The 10,062-nt window shown below is 35.4% G+C and overlaps 2 protein-coding genes across 6 annotated transcripts; one reads left to right on the plus strand and one right to left on the minus strand.

The window, feature by feature from the left end:
* Positions 1 to 181: 181 nt before the first annotated feature.
* On the minus strand, positions 182 to 3,130 carry LOC121802158 (NADH dehydrogenase [ubiquinone] iron-sulfur protein 6, mitochondrial-like). Its single transcript, XM_042201743.1, has 3 exons — positions 2,904 to 3,130; positions 610 to 694; positions 182 to 498 (listed from the first exon to the last, which is right to left on the minus strand). Exons 1-3 carry the CDS (start codon positions 3,036 to 3,038, stop codon positions 389 to 391), a joined length of 330 nt encoding a protein of 109 aa, XP_042057677.1. The 5' UTR covers positions 3,039 to 3,130; the 3' UTR covers positions 182 to 388.
* A 578-nt stretch (positions 3,131 to 3,708) lies between these two features.
* Positions 3,709 to 8,227, plus strand: LOC121803033 (ADP-ribosylation factor 1-like 2). Of its 5 annotated transcripts, none has more exons than XM_042202738.1 (7): positions 3,709 to 4,013; positions 4,914 to 5,004; positions 5,514 to 5,629; positions 6,555 to 6,614; positions 6,699 to 6,764; positions 7,638 to 7,872; positions 7,981 to 8,227. In XM_042202738.1, exons 1-6 carry the CDS (start codon positions 3,957 to 3,959, stop codon positions 7,827 to 7,829), a joined length of 582 nt encoding a protein of 193 aa, XP_042058672.1. In that variant the 5' UTR covers positions 3,709 to 3,956; the 3' UTR covers positions 7,830 to 7,872; positions 7,981 to 8,227. The 5 variants fall into 5 exon arrangements, with proteins under 5 accessions (XP_042058672.1, XP_042058674.1, XP_042058673.1 ...); XM_042202740.1 differs by having other exon boundaries at positions 8,035 to 8,227; XM_042202739.1 differs by having other exon boundaries at positions 7,638 to 7,833.
* Positions 8,228 to 10,062: the final 1,835 nt, after the last annotated feature.

A 10,062-nucleotide genomic window follows, 5' to 3' on the forward strand; every position in this document is an offset into this window, starting at 1 on the left:
TTTGAGATTTAAAAATATGATCTTGATAATTTGTCTTCCGCTTTATTAGTTTTGAATGTCTTCTAAAGATTTGAATATAATAATTGCACTATATACAAAAATTCACTTTGAAGGTGAATCAATAATAGAATGGTTTTTGGTGACACAGGATATTTTATCTTCATGTGGAAATAGTTGTGGATGATCAGAAAATGTTAGATGAATATAACGTTTTGGTAAAATCATTCTGAGTAAAAGAGGGTGCCAAATGCCAATACCCCAAACATGGGCAATCCTTATTTTAAGGAGAAAGAATAACCATGCCAAACACCATATTATCTGAATATTACAGCTTATAACAACCAGGAGGAAGGGCCATCATAAAACAGCACAACATGAGACACGTCGTCTAGTGATGATGGTCTTGCACGTATCGCAGACCACAATACTTGCACACAACTGGCTCGTCCTTGTCAAGGCATATGAACTCGACCGGATGACCCAGTGCCGGGTTACTATCTGCAGTGAAGTCGAAACGGTGAGACACCTAGCATTATGTGGGTGCATATAATACACTTGAAATTGCAAAGATGAACAGTATCCATAGAGACGAATATTAGCAACACAAACCTCCTTCACAAACAGCGATCCTGTCTTCTACTTTGATTGGTGGAACTTCATTGATCAACTCCATTGGAGACTTTTTACTCGTATCCTATGTCAGCATCCGAAAACCATAATTAGACTAAGAGACCGCATTAGTGCTCAGCTGGAAGATGATATGTCACACATGCTAATATATGAACAAAACAGTAGTACATGAAACCAGGAGCGAAAGTGACAAAATTGTTGAAACCTCAAATAATACATAACGTAAAAGTAAGTAGCCATCAACTTAGGGAGGTACGCGACCACGTACATCTACAGCACATATCACAACTTATATTTGTATGCTATCCAGACAGAACTATGAAACCATTTCCTCGTAATTGGCAAATGCACATACTGCCCCTTCATGCAATTTGTGTAGAGATCAACGGCCAACTCAAGTGTGAATGTGTGATCATAATCATCACGGCCTACTCAACCAAATATGCTACTCAAAACAAAGCAGTACACAGAACCAGGGGAAATAAGTGACAAATTTGTTGAAACCTCAAAGATAATTTCAGTGATATAACCTAAAAGTAAGTATTTATCAACTTAGGGAGGTATGCGACCATGTACATCTACAACACATATCACAAACTTATATTTGTATGCTATCCAGACATAACTATGAAACCATTTCCTTGTAGCTTGCCATGCATACTGCACATTAATGCAACTTGCATAAAGATCAATGGCCAACTCAAGTGTGATCTTAGTTAATCATCACAGTAAAACTCAACCAAATACTCTACTCAATATTCAAACACTTCTTATTTTCCTCTTATTCAGTACCCTCAAGGATCTTGGACTCAACTCACTCCTCGTATTTTCCTAAGCTAGGAGCAAATGGAAAAATCCAATGAACTTACCGCTCCTCGTATTTCCTAAGCTATATTTTTAAATATAAGGCACAAGCATAAAAAATTACTCTGTGGCGGGTGGCCTATACACAAGAATATCAACATGAGTGCAGGTATAGACATTCTATAGCTTACACTATTCACTATTTCTACTAAACCAGATTGCAAAACATTATGTATCACATGCAGCGCCTTCAATCGGTTTTTATACACTCAACTCAAGGAGAGTGACAGCCAGAAACATCTGCAGCCGTAACAGAGACTCGATCTATAAGGAACATATAGGACCAGAAAGGTAAATAAGAAGATAATATTCACACTCTATCCTGCCCCTTCCATAATTGGGAAGACAGTTCTTGAGTTCTCTATCACCTTCCTATCCATTCGGGTAATAGATAAAACAAAAGGTTGAATACAACAACACTGAAAACCAACAAACAAATGGTTACAGATCAGCCCTCCGCATGATACCTAAAAGTAAGTAATCACCTTAGGGAGGTATGCAACCACATACATCTACGGCACATATCACACCTTATTATTGTATGCAGATACAACAAGGAACCATTTCCTCATAGCTTGGTAAACGGCATGCATACTGACCATTCGTGCAATTTGTGTAGAGATCAATGGCCAACTCAAGTGTGATCTTAACCATCACAGCCTACTCAGCCAAATACACTACTAATACTCAACACATTTTTTCTGTCCTCTTATTCAGTACCCTCGAAGATCTCATCTCGTCACTCCTCGTATGTTCCTAAACGAGGAACAAAATGGAAAAATCCAACGAACTTATCACTCCTGGCATTTCCTAAGCTAGTTTTCTAAATTGAAGGCGCAAAGCATAAAAAATAGTAGTATACATTAGTTTGCTGACACTACCCTGCCTAGGCTATACGCGAGAATATCAACAGGAGTAAACCACAGACACTATAGCTTACAATATTCACAAGCTCTATTAAACCAGATTGCACAACATTATGCATCATGCGAGAGAAGGCGGTGTGTTTTCGGTTTTATACACTCAGCTCAAGGAGAGGGACAGCCATAAACATCTGCAGCATTAAATCCGTAACATAGACTGAATCTAGAGAGGGCAATTCTCTACCTATTACCATTCCCTTTTTTTGGAAAACAATATTGAACTGCCAAAATAATTATGACAAAAGAGGCATATCAATTCCGGCGTTTTTTTTTATCAACTTCCTGATAAAAAAAAGGTTGAAAACTATAACACCGAATACCGACGAAAAAAAACGTGATTACAGATCTTCAAATCTAAATCGACAAAGCCGATCATTTGATTGAATAAGATCAGAAGCTCGAAAAATAATTGTATAATTATCATCATACTTAAGTAAAAATAAAAAAAAAACACGAATTTCCCCCAACGTATGTATGATTAGATACCTGCATCCATTTTTGGGTATGAGAGGTGGCAACTTCGCTACTAACGATGCCGCTGAGGCTTCTCGAAGATCCGGTGAGGGTTTTCATGAGGTGCGTGGCCATTTTTAATCCATTCCTTCTCCCGATTGCCGCCATTGTCGAGGGTTGAGGTGCAGACTGCAGAGAGACGGATCGATTTAGGTCAAGAGAGGGGGTAAATGAAATCTCAGTAATTGCGTTTGGGACCTAATTTTTCTAGGTAGTTTCATTTGAATCCTATGTTTATATGGAAATTACATTAAAAAATAAATTGAATTATTAATACTTTTATGCAAAAATACACCTTTAAGCACTCAATATTGAACGCACAACACTTACACTTGCTTAAACACCTCAAAATATATTGATATATATGGATTTATAAGTCCATGTGGTTGATTTATAATATGCTTATGGGCATTTATTATAAAAAAAATAAAATAATAGGTATTAAATGACACTCCTTAACGATGCGTCATTTTAAATAGACATCTTAAATAATAGGACAAAATCAATCCTTTATCTAATTCTTAGTATTATAAATTTAAGTTTTAAAATATTCATGTAAAAACTAATACTATCAAACTTTGGTTGATTGTTTGACATACTAAATAAAAAATTGGATTGCTTTTATATCAATTAATTATTTAAAATTAGATTTGCAGTAGTATTACTTTAAATTTTAAATCTATAAATTTTCAATTAGCCCAATTCAATTTCCATAATATCCAATCAAGTGACTATTTTCGAGCTCTGATATTTAAAAGGAAAAACAAAATAAAAAACTACTAATAACAACGCAGCCCTTTCTTGAATTTCTTCTCTTCGTGAAAGAATCCGTCTCTCCTCTCTGTCTCTCTCTCACAGAGACATTTCTTTGCTTTGTAAATTTCACCAGATCATTTTCTTCAATTCCAAAGCTAATTCAAGTTTGAATACAGCATAAACTCTTGCTAATTCTCCGATCCTTTGATTTTCTCCGATTGTTTGCGTAGTGAGAGAATTGAAGGTGCGGGATAAGGATAAAGCCGGGGAATGGGACAAGCGTTTCGCAAACTCTTCGATACTTTCTTCGGAAACTCGGAGATGCGGGTAGGTGTTTTTCATTACTAAGCCAGAGCTGGATTCGCGAAAGCTGTATGTTCTGATTTGTTCTAAGAGAATTTGGTGCTGGTATTTTGTTCTGCAACATTATGAACTTTATTGGAAGGAGACAACTCAGATGTAGTCGTTTCATGCGCTTTAAAGTTTGATTGTTCATTAGAAGTGATTATTAGGTGAAATTTTGATATCTGGTTTATGAAATGGTAATCGCGTGAGGTTGGTTGTTTATTGTCAAAATTTTGTTGGTTCTGATTCTAAAACTATGCGAGCTTCAATATACTAGTTCTATTGATCAAGCAGTCGTTGTTGCTTAGTAGTATAATTTTGTTTTTCCTTATGGTTTTCTGAATTTGAAATGCACTTCAATTATATTGTCGAATCTACCTTGCCTATATCCAGTAACTCCACTTATGAAGCAGTTTTTTTGTGAAAGAAATTTGAGTTCCATAACCAGACGTGGCATCTCAAATAATGTGACATTAAATTAGTGCCAGTGGTATACGGACATTAAATTGTAGTTATGGGGTACATAGTTATGTGTTATCTAGCTGAAACATGGAAATATTTCATGTTCGAATTTGATGAACCAGCTAGAGTGGTATATCAGCTAATGTTTTTATTAGCTAGTCTAGGCAATCAAATTAATAATGCATGTGCTGATTGATTGTAACAGTACGTTGTATTATTGTTTAATAAATACAGAGGTAGCTGCTACACTTACTTAGACTGCGGTTACTATTTTGTATGTGCAACCTCTGTAATCAGATTCAACATCCTTGTTTGTTAGTTTGATTATAATGATTTCTGACAAACCAAAATGATATGTGTAGATGCTATGCTCACTCATGCTATAAGGTTAGTTTCATATAATAATTTCAACTGTCATAGGTTGTGATGCTTGGGCTGGATGCTGCTGGCAAGACCACTATACTGTATAAGCTTCACATTGGAGAGGTTTTATCAACTGTTCCTACCATTGGTTGGTTTATAATTTATATATTCTCCTTTTTCCTCCCTTTCAGATTGTTATTTCATTTACATTATACCCATTTGAGACATAAAGTGGTTACACGTTGAACATGAGTCATATTGAGTTAACAACATAGTGGGCGTGGCTTGGGCACATTTTGGTGATGGTTATTAGTATTATCAATTGTGAATTGTCAATAGTTATGCATCACATTCCCCTGCCATGAGCTTTGGGTACAACTTCATGTTTCATTTTAATAGACATCAACTTGATGTTCTCATAGAAACAGTTGGCTTCTTTGCATCTAGGTTCTTGTTCTCAGTTCAACTCACCTTGTGATTGATGTTGTCTTCTTCAAGACTTCACAAATAATATGATTTGCATGGAAGCTTCATAATTGATAGAATCTGGTCATGCATCTTTACATGTGCATGTGCTATGTGTTTCTTCTGATGGTTTTTCGGGCTCATAAGCCCTGAAGAAGAATTCGATCTGATCAAAGTTGTGCTATTATGCAGGTTTCAATGTAGAGAAAGTTCAATATAAAAATGTGATCTTTACAGTGTGGGATGTTGGTGGCCAAGAGAAGTTAAGACCTTTATGGAGACATTACTTCAATAATACTGATGGGCTGGTAAGGTTCAATTCACTAGGATTATACTTCTTTTGATCAGTTATTCTTAAGGTAGGTGCGACTTTGAGATGCCAACAACATAAGTCTACTGATAAGTTGGAAATATAATTCCACGTGTTTGATGGAGCAACATGTTTGACCCCATACATTGCCCAAATGAAATAATATCTGGAAACTTGATTGGTTCAATACATTAGCACCTGAAATGCTACTCTATTGCTACCATTCCTTGTTCATTTTAATCTTCCTAGTTCTACCGATCTATATGTAGAGTATTAATTTAGCTATGTAACATGAAGTGGAGAAATATCATTTATACCGGAAGGAAGTATCCTTGGTGATAGAAATTTTGTCAGTTTTGTTTCTGAGATGTGATGTAGGGGAATCAATTCCCTGTTCATCCTTAGGAAAAACAAAAAGAACAAGAAGTAAGAAGATGATAGATAACAATCACTAATATAATAATTTTAACATGGAAACCTCCAAATACCGAGAAAAACCACGGCTTACGAAAGAAATTCACTATATGAAAAATTTCTACAATCACACATATTCCCCTCCCTTTCAGCCCGGCCTTCTGCACTATTACAAGCCTCTGAAAAACCTATCACCTTTCTAACAGGATTCTCCCTCATCACAAATGTTGAATAAGGAATTTGACAATTGTGATTTTTTACTAGAGTTATCACAGTACTAGAGTAGTGATTGGTGCAACTGTATCAAATGCTCTTGTGGTAAAAAATGATAATATTTAATTTTATTTGGAGAGGCCAGCTTGTTATTTGTTATCTTCTATGAAATGTTCTTCTCTTTATTTCAGTGCAAAGTGTAATGGTACAATTTCCATAATTACGCGCTTTCTTTCTTGGTCGTATATGAATTCATTCTCTAACTGTTCCTTAATGCCAACTCTGCTGTTATACAGATCTATGTTGTTGACTCTCTGGATCGAGAGAGAATTGGGAGGGCAAAGGAGGAGTTTCAGGTTTATATCCTCTTGAATGATTCATATGTGTATGCCTCATTTTCTCCAGTTGCATTATGCTAAGTTGATTATTATAATCCCCAGGCCATTATCAAAGACCCGTTCATGCTTAATGCTGTTATACTGGTCTTTGCGAACAAACAAGACATGGTACACATCTCTGTCAATCTCTTAACAGCTTCAGCTTGATTTTTTTGGGAAGCCAATAAACTGTAGGTACTATGGCTCTCTGTATTAATCCAATTTGGTTTGTCTGTGGGAGAAAATTAACTTCTCTTGGAGATTGGTGACATATGAACTTTGAACTTCATGCCTGAAAATTAAGAATGAGAATCTGGATTAGGTTTTGTAACTGAGGTCATCGTCAAGATGGTGGTTGGTGATGGACCAAATTTTAAGCAAGATGAGTAAAACGGGGAACTTTTATTATAACAATCTACATACTACTGCTACGCGATGGACCACCTAAAACATGAGTCACGTGATAGGATGTAGATTGTTGATGAGGAATATATATAAGATAATTATAGGGCTGTTAGTACATGGATCTTCGTTCGGAACTTCCGAGTTTGACCTAGGGTAATAGGGCCAGCCACTTGCAAGTCATCTGAATTTGATGTCATCTCTGTACTTCCATGATCTCATCACACATTCTTCCTCGATCAATTTTCTAATTTCTCGCTTGTTCACATTGCCTCTCTTGGTTACTGCTGTAATTCTGTATTATCATTGCTACTACGAAAATTATGAAATACAAAGTTTAAGTGTATGGTGTTTCACACTCATAAACTAATTATGAATGACATTGTACATCTGACCGGTGTCCAATTGAGTAATAATTATTATTTTCTGTTTGTTTGGGTTAACAAACTTAATTTACCAAATGTAATAGTGGAAAACCATATTTTCACTCTGAAACCCAATTCTTACAATGTGTGTATCACTGGGTTGATATATATGCATTAGCAAATTTTAACATGGTTTGGTTCTGTTTGTCTCTGAAAAGTCTGCTTTTTCATTCAGAGAGGCGCAATGACCCCTATGGAAGTTTGCGAAGGGCTGGGCCTTTACGATCTCAAGAATCGAAAATGGCACATACAAGGGACGTGCGCCCTCAAAGGGGACGGGTTGTATGAAGGTTTGGACTGGTTATCAAGCACTTTGAAGGACCACAATGCTGCTGGATTTTCTTCGGTGGCCTCTTCGTCGTTCTAACGAGGTCGAGTCTCGTTTGCCCTACTCGACTCTCTGGAAACTGGTAAAGCTTGTTTCCAGAGTTCCATATACTCTGTTTTGTAGGTTGATCAAATCTGTATATTGCAAAAGTAATACTGCCCCCTTTTTCCCCCTTGGATTTTTTTTGCAGTGTATTACTAACCAAGACCTCAACATCACTTGGATTATGCTTTGTATGATGTAGGAAGTTGTTGGAGTGGTTTATGATGATCGAATACCGAAATATTGATAGATCGATGGTGAAAGACACAATTTTTAATGCAAAATTGGTGCGTTTGTACAATGGATGAAAATACAGTTGCGTTTATGTAGGAAAATTGTTGTTGCGAGTATGACAAATACCGAAATATTGATTGTGAAAAGCATGATTTTTAATGCAAAATAGGTAGAGCATGATTGAGATGTATATCAAAAAAAAAAAAAGTGACTAATTTTTGGGGATGTCTAATGAAAAGCAAAACTATTTATTATTGATTCATGAGAAGGTTTCATATCAAATATTGATTGCATTGAAGCATGTTTATAGAGAACATATCTATACATTAGGCACTAACATAAATTATCATTATCACTCCCTTCGTTCCATGTTAATAGAATAAATTTTTTTTAAAAGTTCTAAATTATTTAAGTCATTTCTATTTTTTTGGCAAAAAGTTACATCTCTTACTTTATTATCTTCATCTCTTTTACTTTATTCACCATCCACTTAACACTCTATTCTTAAACTCCGTGCGAAAAGAAATGTCTTTATTAACAAGAAACGGATGAGTACTTAGAGCACCCGTAACGCGGGCCGCGGGCATTCCGCGTTTCGTTCCTTCGGAACGAAACCGTAGCGGAACGCGTTGCGGCGCTGCGTTTCGTCGCGGTTCCGTTCCCATGCCGTCCCGGGTGCCGTCGGCACAAGACGCGGCACGGTCCGTGCCGCCACGCGCTTCGGCGACGTGGCTCGCCCTGTGTCGTCACGCTGACGCAATAAATTCATTTTTTTTAAAAATGAATTTTTAAAAAAATATTTTTTATTTATAAAAATTGTTTTTTATATTTAAAAACAATTTTTACAAATAAATGAATACTAGATATTCGTATTAGCCCATATATATTTGATGGGCTTGCGAATTTATGAAACTCATTCTTGGTTGTCTCTCTTTTATAGAGACATCCTTGAATGTTTCATGTTCGATGTGGGACAAACTCATTCTTAGTTATCTCTCACATCCTTGAATGTTTCATGTTCCACTTTCGATGTGGGACAAACTCATTCTTGGTTATCTCTATTTTATAGAGACATCCTTGAATGTTTTATGTTCCACTTTCGATGTGGGACAAACTCATTCTTGGTTATCTCTATTTTATAGAGACATCCTTGAATGTTTTATGTTCCACTTTCGATGTGGGACAAACTCATTCTTGGTTGTCTCTATTTTATAGAGACATCCTTGAATGTTTTATGTTCCACTTTCGATGTGGGACAAACTCATTCTTGGTTATCTCTATTTTATAGAGACATCATTGAATGTTTTATGTTCCACTTTCGATGTGGGACAAACTTATTCTTGGTTATCTCTATTTTATAGAGACATCATTGAATGTTTTATATTCCACTTTCGATGTGGGACAAACTCATTCTTGGTTGTCTCTATAAAATTGTATTTTAAATTATGTCATTTTTTATTTTTTTAGGATTTTAATTATGTCTTTTTCTATTTTTTTGAATTTTAAGTTGTAATGTTATTTTAATTTTAATGAAGTGTGTTTATTTAAATTGAATTGGGTTGGAAATAAAAAAAATGAAATTGAATGAATAGTAATTTAAGGAACGGTTAAGGAACGGTTAAGGAACAGAGGGTTGCAGGTTCCGTTCCTTAGTTAAGGAATGGAGTAAAAAAGTACAGTGGGACCCTCAAATAGTGGTTTAAGGAACGGTATAGGAACGGTATAGGAACAGCGTTGTGGATGGCCTTAATACACAGCTTATTTATTAATTTTAAAAATCAGTAGAAAAATTACTACTGTAAACTTTAGATTTGTTTATATTTATTCCACAATAAAAAAATCTAATCATTTATGTAAAATATATTTTTAACTAAATAATATCGTTTTCTGTAATTATTAAAGATATGATTTAACTCACCAACAAATAGACGTAGAAAATATAATTTTATGTTGTTACATTCAATATAATTTTACCAAAAAATTGACTGAACTTAGT

This window comes from Salvia splendens, chromosome 5 (assembly GCF_004379255.2).
Source record: "Salvia splendens isolate huo1 chromosome 5, SspV2, whole genome shotgun sequence".
Taxonomy (NCBI): domain Eukaryota; kingdom Viridiplantae; phylum Streptophyta; class Magnoliopsida; order Lamiales; family Lamiaceae; genus Salvia; species Salvia splendens.

What these genes read in the sequence shown, in the direction of transcription:
- LOC121803033 (XM_042202738.1), top strand. Translation starts at nt 3,957, where the DNA reads ATGGGACAAGCGTTTCGCAAACTCTTCGATACTTTCTTCGGAAACTCG. An exon ending in GGGCAAAGGAGGAGTTTCAG is followed by an intron (nt 6,615 to 6,698) that starts GTTTATATCCTC and finishes TATAATCCCCAG; the next exon opens with GCCATTATCAAAGACCCGTT. An exon ending in TTGCGAACAAACAAGACATG is followed by an intron (nt 6,765 to 7,637) that starts GTACACATCTCT and finishes TTTTTCATTCAG; the next exon opens with AGAGGCGCAATGACCCCTAT.
- LOC121802158 (XM_042201743.1), bottom strand. Translation starts at nt 3,038, where the DNA reads ATGGCGGCAATCGGGAGAAGGAATGGATTAAAAATGGCCACGCACCTC. An exon ending in ATACCCAAAAATGGATGCAG is followed by an intron (nt 695 to 2,903) that starts GTATCTAATCAT and finishes ATGCTGACATAG; the next exon opens with GATACGAGTAAAAAGTCTCC. An exon ending in GATCGCTGTTTGTGAAGGAG is followed by an intron (nt 499 to 609) that starts GTTTGTGTTGCT and finishes ACTTCACTGCAG; the next exon opens with ATAGTAACCCGGCACTGGGT.